This window comes from Ranitomeya variabilis, chromosome 2 (assembly GCF_051348905.1).
Source record: "Ranitomeya variabilis isolate aRanVar5 chromosome 2, aRanVar5.hap1, whole genome shotgun sequence".
Classification (NCBI taxonomy): domain Eukaryota; kingdom Metazoa; phylum Chordata; class Amphibia; order Anura; family Dendrobatidae; genus Ranitomeya; species Ranitomeya variabilis.
This window is the reverse complement of record NC_135233.1, coordinates 276141118-276156079: the sequence shown is the minus strand read 5'-3', so window position 1 is coordinate 276156079 and position 14962 is coordinate 276141118. Positions and strand designations below refer to the sequence as shown.

General features: G+C 44.9%; 1 protein-coding gene across 7 annotated transcripts in view; it reads right to left on the bottom strand.

Moving 5' to 3' along the window:
• The window catches only part of DLG3 (discs large MAGUK scaffold protein 3), a 372427-nt gene that overhangs the window by 19282 nt on the left and 338183 nt on the right, over nt 1-14962 (bottom strand). For 5 of the 7 annotated variants that reach the window (XM_077284972.1, XM_077284973.1, XM_077284974.1 and 2 more), the window contains 3 exons: nt 13163-13208; nt 11470-11511; nt 11335-11385 (listed from right to left, as the gene is read on the bottom strand). In XM_077284972.1, coding sequence (XP_077141087.1) covers nt 11335-11385; nt 11470-11511; nt 13163-13208 — 139 coding nt within the window. The remainder of the gene's footprint in view (nt 1-11334; nt 11386-11469; nt 11512-13162; nt 13209-14962) is intronic. The other 2 variants (XM_077284969.1, XM_077284968.1) reach the window with 1 other exon arrangement.

The window sequence follows — 14962 nt, the reverse complement described above, 5'->3', positions numbered from 1 at the left end:
AAATTTTTGCCTGAGGATCGGAATATAAAGCCATAATTTTATTTATAAAGTCCAAATCAAAGCCAAATTTTTGTAGGGAACATTTGAGAAAAGTCCAATTTAAGCGATCAAATGCTTTCTCTGCATTAAGGGAAATTAAAGTGGAGTTAATTTTTGGGGAATTAATTAATTTAATAATATTTATCAGCTTCCTGGTACCTTCAATGGATTGCCGGTGCTTGATAAATCCAATCTGGTCCGTAGAAATTAATTTGGGCAAAATAAGGTTAAGGCGGTTAGCTAAGACTTTGGAATAAATTTTGAGATCAGTATTAATTAATGAAATGGGACGGTAATTGAGTATTTGATCAGGACTAGTATGAGGCTTGGGAATAAGTATAATTGTGGCATCCAAATTTTCCCTAGGGAAAGAACCAACGGACGCAGCGGCATTGAAAATTTGAACTAAATGGGGGGACAAGAATTTCACAGAATGATTTATAATAATTATTGCTATAACCATCAGGACCAGGGGCCTTATAAGATTTCAATTGTTTTATTGTGTCACTAATCTCTTCGGCAGTAAAACGAGCAGCCAAAAAAGTCTGCATCCATGGAATCAAGTTGTGGAAGATTGACAGAAGACAAAAAGTCATCAATAGATCTCGCACCTGGAATGTGAAGAGAGGGATCAGACCGCAAATTATATAATTGATTGAAATATTGTGCAAATTCATTTGCAATGTCCTGTGGGTGGGTGAGAGAAATGCCCTTAGGAGAAATTATCTTGTCGATTCGGTTACGTATTCTAACCTTTTTAATTTTATTGGACATAAAACGAGTGGGCTTGTTAAGGGACATATAATGATTGAGTTTTGATTGTTTGACCGCAGAGTCATAAAATGAAAAAATTGTGGCCCTCAATTCATTCCTAAGATGGGATAAATCAGTCAAAGTTTTGGAACAAGGGGTTGGGCTATTGGCCAATGCCAGCTCCAACTCCTCTTTAATCAAGGCTTGTAAACGTTTAATCTTTTGGCGGTTAAATTTTTTTAATATGGGCGGCAATATGAATGAGAGTGCCACGTAGAACCACCTTGTGCGCGTTCCACTGGAAGAATCCCTTCTTAATTAAAAGCTCCCTTTCAAATTTCAGGCAGTCATATGTAAGTTTTTTACTTGTGGGTGATTTACCAGCCCCTGAGACAGAAGTTTCGGGATGTCTGGAAGAACCCAAGGGTCTGTTATGGACATTATCTGTAGCCAGGGAAACCATGCTCTTTTCAGCCAAAAGGGTGCTATCATGATTACCCTTGCCCTGTCCTCCCGAATCTTCCACAACACTAAGGGAATTAACGCTATTGGGAGAAAGGCATAGGCTAGATGAAAATCCCAGGGAATTGAAAAGGCATCTAGGGTCACTAGGCTCCCCCATGGGTCGACTGAACAGAAGGCGCGAGTTTTCCGGTTTAGACTGTTTGCGAACAAGTCTATCCCCGGAAGGCCCCAAAGCTGTACTATGTGGTCGAAAACTCCCTCGTTCAATTCCCACTCCCCTTGCCTCAACTGTGTTCAGCTTAGAAAATCTGCGGCACGATTCTCCGTGCCCTTGATATGAAGGGCCGATAAAGAGGCTAGATTGGACTCTGCTAACAGCAGGATGGATCTCGTTACTTCCATCAATGCCCGAGACCTGGTGCCCCCTTGGTGATTCAAATATGCTACCACTACCTTGTTGTCCGAGAGCACTCTTACATGATGGGATTGGAGGGAGTCTAGAAAGTGGTTGATAGCACACTCCACTGCCAGGAGTTCTTTCATATTTGAGGAGACGAGTTTTAGTTCTTCTGACCAAGGACCCTGAGCAAACTGATAGTCTAAATGAGCCCCCCAGCCCCAGGGACTTGCGTCTGTGGTCAGAGTTATAGATATTGGCCATACCCAAGGGACGCCCCTCTCTAGGTTGCTCGGATTCACACACCAAGCTAGGGAACGTATTGTTTTGGAGGAGATTCTTAAACGCGTTTCTAAATTCCCTTTTAAGCGAGACTCTGCTTCTAGTATCTCCCATTGTAGGTCCCTGGTATGACTTTGGGCCCATTGGACTGCTGGGATACAGGCCGTCATTGATCCTAGTATGGACATCGCTTTGCGCAAGGTAATGACCGGGGATCCCCCTCAGTTGTGCTACTGTGTCATGTTCGAAATGTTCTCTTCGGGGAGATGGCATTCTTGTCTGATCGAGTCTATCGTTATCCCTAAGTACTGTTGTACATGGGTTGGGGTAATTCTGGACTTTGCTAGGTTCAACATCCAACCTAGATTTGTCAGGGATGTCATCACTTTGTCCAACTGTTGACTGCAATGGAGAGAGGACTTGCCAATTACCATGAGGTCGTCCAGATATGGCACTATTAGTATATCTTGCTCTCTTATGTGAGCCATGACCTCCGCCATCAGTTACGTAAAAACCCTCGGGGCTATGGCTAGACCAAAGGGGAGGGCTTTGAATTGGTAATGTTTTAACTTCCCTTGCATCACTACCGCCACCCTGAGGAATCTTTGGTGACCTAAATGGATTGGTACATGGTAGTATGCGTCCTTTAAATCGATGACAGTCATGAAACAAGACGGATAAAGTGTTCTCACACAAGTTTTTATTGTTTCCATTTTGAAACTTTCCATCACCAAGAATTTGTTTAGTTTTTAAAGTTTATAATTGTCCTGTAAGTTCCATCTGGTTTTGTCCGGAGAAACAGAGAGGCAAAACCCTGTGCCCCTCTCCTCTTGTGGGACTTCCTGCAGGACATTCTTCATCAAAAGAGTCTGTACTTCTTTCTGGAGGGCTAGCTGTTCGGCCTATTATCCTTTGCGGGGTTATGACAAAGTGATGGGACAGTGTGGAATTTTAGCTTCAGCCCTGTTCTTATGATGTTTAACCCCTTCCCGACATTTGACGTACTATCCCGTCGAGGTGGGGTGGGCCCGTATGACCGCCGACGGGATAGTACGTCATAGCCGATCGGCCGCGCTCACGGGGGGAGCGCGGCCGATCGCGGCCGGGTGTCGGCTGCATATCGCAGCTGACATCCGGCACTATGTGCCAGGAGCGGTCACGGACCGCCCCCGGCACATTAACCCCCGGCACACCGCGATCAAACATGATCGCGATGTGCCGGCGATGCAGGGAAGCATCGCGCAGGGAGAGGGCTCCCTGCGGGCTTCCCTGAGCCCCCCGCAGCAACGCGATGTGATCGCGTTGCTGCGAGGGTCTTACCTCCCTCCCTGCCTGCTCCAGACCCGGATCCAAGATGGCCGCGGATCCGGGTCCTGCAGGGAGGGAGGTGGCTTCACAGACGCCTGCTCAGAGCAGGCACTGTGAAGCAGCCTGTACTTCTCGCAGATCGGTGATCTGTCAGAGTGCTATGCAAACTGGCAGATCACCGATCTGTATTGTCCCCCCCTGGGGCAAAGTAAAAAAGTAAAAAAAAAAATTTCCAAATGTGTAAAAAAAAATAAAAAAAAATATTCCAAAATAATGAAAAAAAAAAATATATATTATTCCCATAAATACATTTCTTTATCTAAATTAAAAAAAAAAAACAATAAAAGTACACATATTTAGTATCGCCGCGTCCGTAACGACCCAACCTATAAAACTGCCACACTAGTTAACCCCTTCAGTAAACACCGTAAGAAAAAAAAAAAAAAAAACGAGGCAAAAAACAACGCTTTATTACCATACCGCCGAACAAAAAGTGGAATAACACGCGATCAAAAAGACTGATATAAATATCCATGGTACCGCTGAAAACGTCATCTTGTCCCGCAAAAAACAAGCCGCCATACAGCATCATCAGCAAAAAAATAAAAAAGTTATAGTCCTGAGAATAAAGCGATACCAAAATAATTATTTTTTCTATAAAATAGTTTTTATCGTATAAAAGCGCCAAAACATAAAAAAAATGATATAAATGAGATATCGCTGTAATCATACTGACCCGACGAATAAAACTGCTTTATCAATTTTACCAAACCCGGAACGGTATAAACGCCTCTCCCAAAAGAAATTCATGAATAGCAGGTTTTTGGTCATTCTGCCTCACAAAAATCGGAATAAAAAGCGATCAAAAACGGTCACGTGTCCGAAAATGTTACCAATAAAAACGTCAACTCGTCCCGCAAAAAACAAGACCTCACATGACTCTGTGGAGCAAATGTGGAAAAATTATAGGTCTCAAAATGTGGAGACGCAAAAACTTTTTTGCTATAAAAAGCGTCGCTGGTTTCACACTTCCGTTTTTGTCTGCAGCGTTTTTTGCACAAAAAACGCATGCGTTTTTTCCCTATATTTAACATTGAAAACGCATGCGGTTTTTTTGTACGCGTTTGGTCGCGTTTTCAAACGCATGCGGTTTTTTTCTGCATGCGTTCATTTTCAGAAATACAACCTGCAGTATTTTCTTGCGTTTTTAAGCACATGCGTTTGTTTGCGTTAAAAACGCATGCATTTTTATCGAAAAAAACAGAAAACACACTGAAAAGCCACCCACCACCATCAAGGTGATAAAGGGATCCAAACCCTAACCCTAACTCTACCCCTAACCTCACCCCTAACCGTTTAATGAACATTTTCTGACAGTCATAGTGCCACGTATTTCAGTGCCACGTATTTCAGTGCCACGTATTTCAGTGCCACGTATTTCAGTGCCACGTATTTCAGTGCCATGTATTTCAGTGCCACGTATCACGTATTTCAGTGCCACGTGTTTCAGTGCCACGTATTTCAGTGCCACGTATCACGTATTTCAGTGCCACATATTTTAGTACCACGTATTTCAGTTGCACGTATTTCAGTTGCACGTATTTCAGTGCCACGTATTTCAGTGCCACGTATCACGTATTTCAGTGCCACGTGTTTCAGTGCCACGTATCACATATTTCAGTGCCACGTATTTCAGTGCCACGTATTTCAGTGCCACGTATTTCAGTGCCACGTATTTCAGTGCCACGTATTTCAGTGCCACGTATTTAAGTGCCACATATCACATATTTCAGTGCCACTTATTTAAGTGCCACGTATTTCAGTGCCACGTATTTCAGTGCCACGTATTTCAGTGCCACGTATTTCAGTGCCACGTATTTCAGTGCCACGTATTTCAGTGCCACGTATTTCAGTGCCACGTATTTCAGTGCCACGTATTTCAGTGCCACGTATTTCAGTGCCACGTATTTCAGTGCCACGTATTTCAGTGCCACGTATTTCAGTGCCACGTATTTAAGTGCCACGTATTTAAGTGCCACGTATCACGTATTTCAGTGCCACGTATTTCAGTGCCACGTATTTCAGTGCCACGTATTTCAGTGCCACGTATTTCAGTGCCACGTATTTCAGTGCCACGTATTTCAGTGCCACGTATTTCAGTCACGTTTAGGGTTAGGGGTAGGGTTAGGGCTAGGGTTGGAGGTAAAGTTAGGGTTGGGGCTAAAGTTAGGGTTGGGGCTAAAGTTAGGGTTAGGGTTTGGATTACATTTACGTTTGGATTAGGGTTGGGATTAGAATTATGGGTGTGTCAGGGCTAGGGGTGTGGTTAGGGTTACCGTTGGGATTAGGGTTAGGGGTGTGTTTGGGTTAGGGTTTCAGGTAGAATTGGGGGGTTTCCACTGTCCAGGCACATCAGGGGCTCTCCAAGCGCGACATGGCGTCCAATCTCAATTCCAGCCAATTCTGCGTTGAAAAAGTAAAACAGTGCTCCTTCCCTTCCGAGCTCTCCCGTGCGCCCAAAAAGGGGTTTACCCCAACATATGTGTTATCAGCGTACTCGGGACAAATTGAACAACAACTTCTGGGGTCCAAGTTCTCTTGTTATCCTTAGGAAAATAAAAATTTGGGGGGCTAAAAATCATTTTTGTGGGAAAAAAAAGATGTTTTATTTTCACGGCTCTGCATTATAAACTGTAGTGAAACACTTGGGGGTTCAAAGTTCTCACAACACATCTAGATAAGTTCCTTGGGAGGTCTAGTTTCCAATATGGGGTCACTTGTGGGGGGTTTGTACTGTTTGGGTACATCAGGGGCTCTGCAAATGCAACGTGACGGCTGCTGACCAATCCATTTAAGTCTGCATTCCAAATGGCGCTCCTTCCCTTCCGAGCTCTGTCATGCGCCCAAACAGTGGTTCCCCCCCACATATGGGGTATCAGCGTACTCAGGACAAATTGGAAAACAAATTTTGGGGTCCAATTTATTCTGTTACCCTTGTAAAAATACAAAGCTGGGGGCTAAAAAATCATTTTTGAGAAAAAAAAAAAAAAATTATTTTCACGGCTCTGCGTTATAATCTGTAGTGAAACACTTGGGGGTTCAAAGCTCTCAAAACACATCTAGATAAGTTCCTTAGGGGGTCTACTTTCCAAAATGGTGTCACTTGTAGGGAGTTTCAATGTTTAGGCACATCAGGGGCTCTCCAAACGCAACATGGCGTCCCATCTCAATTCCAGTCAATTTTGCATTGAAAAGTCAAATGGCGCTCCTTCCCTTCCAAGCTCTGCCATGCGCCCAAACAATGGTTTACACCCACATATGGGGTATCAGCGTACTCAGGACAAATTGCACAACATTTTTTGGGGTCCAATTTCTTCTCTTACCCTTGGGAAAATAAAAAATTGGGGGCAAAAAGATCATTTTTGTGAAAAAATATGATTTTTTATTTTTACGGCTCTGCATTATAAACTTCTGTGAAGCACTTGGTGGGTCAAAGTGCTCACCACACATCTAGATAAGTTCCTTAGGGGGTCTACTTTCCAAAATGGTGTCACTTGTAGGGAGTTTCAATGTTTAGGCACATCAGGGGCTCTCCAAACGCAACATGGCGTCCCATCTCAATTCCAGTCAATTTTGCATTGAAAAGTCAAATGGCGCTCCTTCCCTTCCAAGCTCTGCCATGCGCCTAAACAATGGTTTACACCCACATATGGGGTATCATCGTACTCAGGACAAATTGTACAACAACTTTGGGGGTCCATTTTCTCCTGTTACCCTTGGTAAAATAAAACAAATTGGAGCTGAAATAAATTTTGTGTGAAAAAAAGTTAAATGTTCATTTTTATTTAAACATTCCAAAAATTCCTGTGAAACACCTGAAGGGTTAATAAACTTCTTGAATGTGGTTTTGAGCACCTTGAGGGGTGCAGTTTTTAGAATGGTGTCACACTTGAGTATTTTCTATCATATAGACCCCTCAAAATGACTTCAAATGAGATGTGGTCCCTAAAAAAAAATGGTGTTGTAAAAATGAGAAATTGCTGGTCAACTTTTAACCCTTATAACTCCGTCACAAAAAAAAATTTTGGTTCCAAAATTGTACTGATGTAAAGTAGACATGTGGGAAATGTTACTTATTAAGTATTTTGCGTGACATATGTCTGTGATTTAAGGGCACAAAAATTCAAAGTTGGAAAATTGCAAAATTTTCAAAATTTTCGCCAAATTTCCATTTTTTTCACAAATAAACGCAAGTTATATCGAATAAATTTTACCTTTAACATGAAGTACAATATGTCACGAGAAAACAATGTCAGAATCGCCAAGATCCGTCAAAGCGTTCCAGAGTTATAGCCTCATAAAGGGACAGTGGTCAGAATTGTAAAAATTGGCCCGGTCATTAACGTGCAAACCACCCTTGGGGGTGAAGGGGTTAATACCCATACACGAAATTTTTCCCAGGCTGGAAGAAAGTGGGTTAACCGCCCTCCCACCTGGGGCACACCCTCATTGGGGTTGTTTTTGGGTTTATTGAATATGAAGCCTTTTCCCTTATAACTTTTGTCTTCCCACCCCTCCTTTTTGATTTTTAGGGGGCTTCCTGCGCATAAATCTTCTGCCCTGAAAGGGCCGTCTATAGGACTGGTTGGGAAACCCTGGGAAGGCCTTTTTCTGATCCCCTGCCTTTTCAAGAATGTCGTTTAGGGTTGGCCCAAATAAGAATTCCCCTTCACAGGGAATGGAGTATAGCTTGGATTTTGTTTGTAAGTCTCCCGGCCAACTCTTGAGCCATAAAGCCCTTCTTGCCGCATTTGAAAAAGAAGCAGATCTTGCCGCTAGCCTGAGTCTATAGAGGAGTCCGCTAAGAACGCAGCTGCTCCTTTCATTATTAAGATCGAGTCAAAAACTGATTCTCTGGGAGATTTATGTTTTAACTGTGACTCTAGGTGGTCTAGCCACACCATTAATGCTCTGGCAGTGCATGTAGCGGCTATAGCTGGTTTCAATCCTCCTCTGGCCACCTCCCAAGAGCCTTTTAAGAATACCTCTGCTTTTTTGTCCATAGGGTCCTTCAGGGTCCCAATATCTTCAAAAGGCAAGGCAAATTTTTTTTAGAAGCTTTTGCAACAGCAAAGTCTAGTTTTGGCGCTTTTCCCCAGAAAGAACAGACAGGATCATCGAAGGGGTATTTTCTCTTTGGGGTTAAGACGACTTTATCTGGCCTTTTCCATTCTTTTTTTTTTTTTATTAGAGATTGTATTTTCTCATTTAATGGAAACACTCTCCGTTTTTTTTGTTCTAGGCCAGCAAACATCAAGTCTTGTGCCCTTTTTTTGGGTCCGAGGCTCTACCAGCCCCATTGTTGCCTTGACTGCTATTACTAAGGCATCTGTTTCTTCAATAGGGAAGCAATTGCGACCCTCCTCGGATGAGGATGAGGAGGGTGAAGAGAGTGAACTGCTTGAACTGGAAAGGTCGCTATCTTCCTCACTGGAACTTAATTCCGGGGATCTATGCCTGGATTTACGTTTTCTTTTTGAGCGTGTCTTCCACCTGAGCCTTGATTAGCTCCTTTAAGTTGGATGCAAATCTTGTTGACTGTTCACATATGGTGTTCTCTCTGCACGTGGTACAGAGCTTTTTCACCCATGTAGTGGGCAGCTCCACGGACCAGATTGCACATACTCTGTGCCTAACTTTTGCGGTACACTTCTTTCCCTAAGAGGACACAATAAACCCCATTTAGAAGGTGAACTTTCATGGAGATCACATACTCTCCTGCTGTAAGGGGGAATACCGGTTCTGGCGTAGGAGTTGTCTCCACTACTTAAACCGCTGCTGGCATTTCGGATCCACCGAAGCCACTGCTGCGCTGGGATCCTGAACTGCGACGCTGGGAGGAGGCATCCTTTTGCTGCTGTCGCTGCTGCGGTCGATGGCGCTGCTGTTGGTGGTGCTTCTTTGGAGGGGACTGCAGGGCCTGCTCAGCCGGTTGCTCTTGCTCACTCATGGTGAATATTGAGCACCGGATCCCGCAAATGCCCGTCCTTTAATCCTCCACGCGGGCGGCGCGCCGCAGCATCAATTACCTAGTAATGCAGCGCCGCCCCGGAAACACTCCCTCGTGCCTGCGCACTCTGGAATACCCAGAGATGCTTTGCGGCCCAGGCGCGCGCCTCACTTTCCCGGCGTCCAGCCCTCAGGAGGGAGCGTCGGAATCGCCAGGCAGCTGCTGATGCCCAGTAAGTTGCGGCGCTTCCGTGTGGGTAGCCGCCGCCAACATCTCCTCCTGGCTATAGGTGGTCTGGTGGCATAGTGCCAGGAGACCACCGTCCCCTATTACCGGCCATAGGAATCTTTTAAGGGAGAGGCAGACTGGACCATGCTTCACTGCCTCTCCCCCTGCCTACGCACGGAGCCCGCTGACCCCGGAATCGTGGCCTTCGGAGGGGAGAAAACCACCAGATCCGAGGCAGGGCCCCCCGCTACCTATATCGGCCCGATGGACCCCCGGCATCCCACGACGACTTTCAGGTATGCTACAGGTTCCTCGTCAGGGACAGGAAACCGAACTGATGTGGGAGAGAGGTACCGCCTTTTTCACCTGTAGGTTTCCTGTCCCTGAGGGCGGATCCCTCTCTCCGTGGTGCAGTCATGGGGGAAAGAGAAAAATACGTTTTATCATACTCACCGGGGGGGAAGGCGGTCCAGTGCGGTACGATCCGATGCCTCCCATCTTCTTGGGACGCCGCCCTCCTGCTTCTTCATGGCTCCCTGGTATCGCGCTCCTGCGCAGGCGTACTTATCTGCCCTGTTGAGGGTAGAGCAAAGTACTGCAGTGCGCAGCCGCTGGGCCTCTCTGACCTCTCCAGGCGCCTGCGCACTGCAGTACTTTGCTCTACCCTCAACAGGGCAGAAAAGTATGCCTGCGCAGGAGCGCGATACCAGGGAGCCATGAAGAATCAAGAGGGCGGCATTGCAAGAAGATGGGAGGAACCGGACCTACGACACCCATCGGACCAGACCGCCCCCCGGGTGAGTATAATAAAACTTATTTTTCTTATCTTTCAGGTTGGATCGGGGGCTTATCTACAGCATTACATTACAGCACTCCCCCGGAAGAAGGCTTGAGCGCCGAAACGCGTGTAGGGGACGGTGGGCTACACAGGGCTCCAGGCACATACAGGTAATCATCATGAACGATTGATCCTAATTTGATATCCTTTTGGTTGTGGGCTCAGAGGTGGTTTACAGCCCCTCTGTTTGGTCGTTTGGTCCGAGGTGTGCGCCTATATTTTGGGTTTTTTACATATATTATTACTTGACACACTATGGAGCAATCCTACTAATCTGTATTATACATACCTGTTGGTGCCTGGCTTCCCTGTGTTTCCCCACGCATTGGCTATTCTCCTGTCACATCCCTTGTACTTTTTATGTATTTCATTGTAATAAAATTGTATACTTTTAACTCTTGGTTTCTGGTGGTGCGTAATTTTTGGTTGGAGTTCTATTGTTTGCTGCACTGAACCCTATCCTTACTTTGGTTCCACATTGATATCCTATTTGTGTATGTGGATATTGGCCTTGTATATAGGCTTTAGCATTACAGAATGCTGTAGATAAGCCCCGAAAGGCGGTGGCTGCATCTTATATCGGCCAAAACAGCTGACAGGTTCGCTTTAAATTAACGTATTTGGGGATAAAAAACATTTTTCAATTGGGATTCTATTAAAAAAAAAAAAAAAATCAAATCGGTTTGGCATTTACAGGTTCTGGTCCTCTAAACTTTATAAACCAGGAGAGGAACAAATCAGAGGAAAAGTATAATAGAAACACGTCACTACTTCTGTATTTATCACCCACTCCTGGTTTTACACATACTGATGTAAAAAAGGTGGACAACCCCGTTAACTCCTTCAGTTATAACTTATTTCTCAAGGGACAAAGCCATAACGAGAAACTTGTTTTTTTGCACGATAAGTTGTAATTTCAATGATGCCAAAAACTATCAAATAACATACTGAAAAAGGGAGGGGAACCAGCTGGGGTAAATGAAAAGAAAAAGCAAGTAAGTGAACAAAACTTACTCTCTTGTCGAGTCACTGGCTCGTATGATAGTATGGCATCTTCTTGTCCCTCTGTAGGGTCAGGAAAAAGTGATCATTGATGAAAATGAGAAGCAAAAAGAATAATAACATACATGTGAATCAATGGTGACTTACTGGAGCTGCTCTCGCTGTCACTGGTGTTTGACGTCACAGCTTCTGTAAAGTAATAGATTGTGATTATCAGGAGACCGTGAACCAGTCCGTGTACAAGGAAAACACTGCACAGACATAGCATACAGGGAATGGTTGGGTGACAAGACCAAGGGAAACGCTGTTAGAACAGCAAGCTCTACAAAGCGGCACTATCTAGACTTCTACATAGTCTACCCTAGGCTGAGATCAGCGGCACTGCCTAGACTTCTGCATCGTCTACCCTAGACCCAAGGACAGAAGCACTGCCTAGACTTCTGCATCTACCCTAGGCCGAGATCAGCGGGACTACCTAGACTTCTGCATTGTCTACCCTAGGCCCATGATCAGCAGTACTGCCTACGCTTTTGTATCGTCTACCCTAGGTCCGAGATTAGCGGGACTACAGAGACTTCTGCATCGTCTACCCTAGACCAAGATCAGTGGGACTACAGAGACTTCTGCATCGTCTACCCTAGACCAAGATCAGTGGGACTACAGAGACTTCTGCATCGTCTACCCTAGGTCCGAGATCAGCGGGACTACAGAGACTTCTGCATAGTCTACCCTAGACCAAGATCAGCGGGACTACAGAGACTTCTGCATCGTCTACCCTAGGTCCGAGATCAGCGGGACTACAGAGACTTCTGCATCGTCTACCCTAGACCCAAGGACAAAAGCACTGCCTAGACTTCTGCATCTACCCTAGGCCGAGATCAGCGGGACTACCTAGACTTCTGCATTGTCTACCCTAGGCCCACGATCAGCAGTACTGCCTAGGCTTTTGGATAGTCTACCCTAGGTCCGAGATCAGCGGGACTACAGAGACTTCTGCATCGTCTACCCTAGACCGAGATCAGCGGGACTACAGAGACTTCTGCATCGTCTACCCTAGACCGAGATCAGCGGGACTACAGAGACTACTGCATCGTCTACCCTAGACCGAGATCAGCAGGCGGATGCTCTATATACTACACATATCAATCTACTTTCAATACAGATTTCAGAAGCTCAAATCATTTTTTTTTTTTTTTTTAAATATATATATACTGTATCTTTACGGTGTATAATTTGAAAAGTTCCAATAGCAGTTACAAAAATTTCCAACATTTACAACTACACATGTGAGGACGTTTCATACAGTTAAAGAAGTTTTCCTCTACTTGGACAACCCCTTCTCTTACCGCACACTTGGCCCCGATAAAATAAAAATGCCTATACTCCTGTGTCAGTGCTGTTCCCGCAGTGTCGGCACTCGCTCTCTCCAGGGCTCTCGTGCTGCTGTTTGGGAGCCCTGGGAACGTGTGCCAACACCGCTGGCACAGCGTCGGCACAGGAGTATAGGCCTTTTATTTTATCGCGGCCAAGTGTGGGGTATGAGAAGGGTCTGTCCTAATAGTGGCAACTTCTTTAAGTTAAGCTTAACACAAGTAATTTTTGAATATAAAAATTTTTCAGAAATAAATCTGTGAAACAACCATTTAACCAGAAATAATCTGCAAACCATGAGGGTTGTCTTGTGATTAATGGTCTAAACTAAGTCATTCATCTACGCTGCAGCAGATCCTTCTATGCGTGATATGGTTAAGTAGTAACACTCCACAAAGTAGCACATACCCCCTTCCCTAACAGGACATGCCCCAAGCAGACAGCCCTTCCCACTCACACTGAGACTTACTCAGACTCTTTGATCCATAATAATCGTCACTTAAGCCAGGGAAGTCCTGATATTACAGAAAAGAAAGAGGAGAAAGACAGACAGTGAGAGACAGCCAGGTAGAGACAGTGTTAGGAACAGCAGCCCAAAAAGGGGAAAAAAGAAAAGAAACATTCTAAAGAAGCCATATCCTCCTTATGGGGCATAGAAAACGTGTCCTTAAAGAGAATCTGAGAGCAGCATGATGTAGGGGCACAGAGGCTGATCCCTGTGATGTGTCACTTACTGGCCTACATGGTGAAGTTCTAATGAAATCCCTCTTCTCTGATGTAGATATAGCAAAGCTATGAATGCTGAGCTGTGTATAACCCCGCCCACAGCCCTGATTGGCAGCTTGCCGCTTATGTACACAGGACGCTGCCAATCAGTGGTGAGGGCGGAGTTATACAGATTAGCTGGACTGCTTGGCACGTGACACCTAGTCCCTAGGTCCAGCAGTGATAATCTCCTGATAAAATACAGCAAGCGGCTGAGCAAATGAAATCCTTAGAACCAGGATCTCTGCCCCTACGTTATGTAGCGCTCAGATTGAATAGCAAATATCTGACAGTTTCCCTTAAAAGGTTTTAATTGCTATGAGAACAGCATAATGTAGGGGTCAAGGACCCCGATTCCAGTGGGTCACTTATTGGGCCGCCTGCTATAGTATTGATGATACAGCTCTTTCAGTGATTAATATCCAGGGCTGTATCGCACTCGTGAGCTTGCAATCAGTGTAAGTGGGGCTAGACCAAGCTCCTAACTGTTGTAGTTTTGAGATCACTTTTATCTGCTGGTCTTCTCAAAGAGCCTGGTAAGTGACACACAGCTAGAATCAGGGTCTCCGTCCCTATTTTATTCTTCCCGTAGAATGAGAAGCAGAAATCTCGTGACAGGTTCACTTTAAGGAGGAAGTTACAATTCACACCATTAAAGAACCACTGAAGAATACAGTGCTACGAAGGAGAGATGAAAGCACAGAAGTGTCCAAGAACAGTCAGGCTCCTACACAAGACGATTATACAGTTTAGGCCTAAATCAGACGTCCTTGCATCATAACCCGAGTACAGACCGCAATGTGCAGACTTGACGTGGGTCTCTTGACAAGAGTACATGATAAAGCTGTCACGTGTGGGTCAGGAGACCCACGGTTAGTCCATGCATCGCAGTCTACTCAGACAAAGTGATGCATGGAGATCTGAATGCCGCCTTATAACATCAGATTGGTTACAGAAGAAAGGTCTTACAACATTACCTTACATTTCTCACAAACATAAGCTCCTCTACAGCCACATTTGATATCTCAATGCTCATCTTATCAGAATATATGGAAGTATACTGGTATACATACATACTGAGAAAAGAAAGTGCTCAGCCAAGGGTACAGGTGCCAAAATCAGGACTAATGTGAGCAGAGTGCACCCTTCATTATTTGGCAGTCACAGCTTTGCACTTAGTAGCTGCTGTACCTCTGTACCTGGCCCTCCAGCTCAGGGGCTGTAGCAGGCCCAGCCACCACTGAAAGGACAGAGCCAAGACGGAAACCATGACAGGGACGGGGCACTTCAGTGGTTCCTTCAGTTACTCACTACAGATAGGTTGGATCCTCACTGATCTGACATTTATGGCTCATCCTAAGGAAAGGTTATCAAAGTCCTGGAGAATTCCATTCAAAGGGGTTTTTCCTGAAATATGCATTTCCACCAAACACAGAAAGGAATACACATTTTATGATGCTTCTCTTTGTGATCCTCTGTTCCCTCAAGGATCTTCTCTCAACTT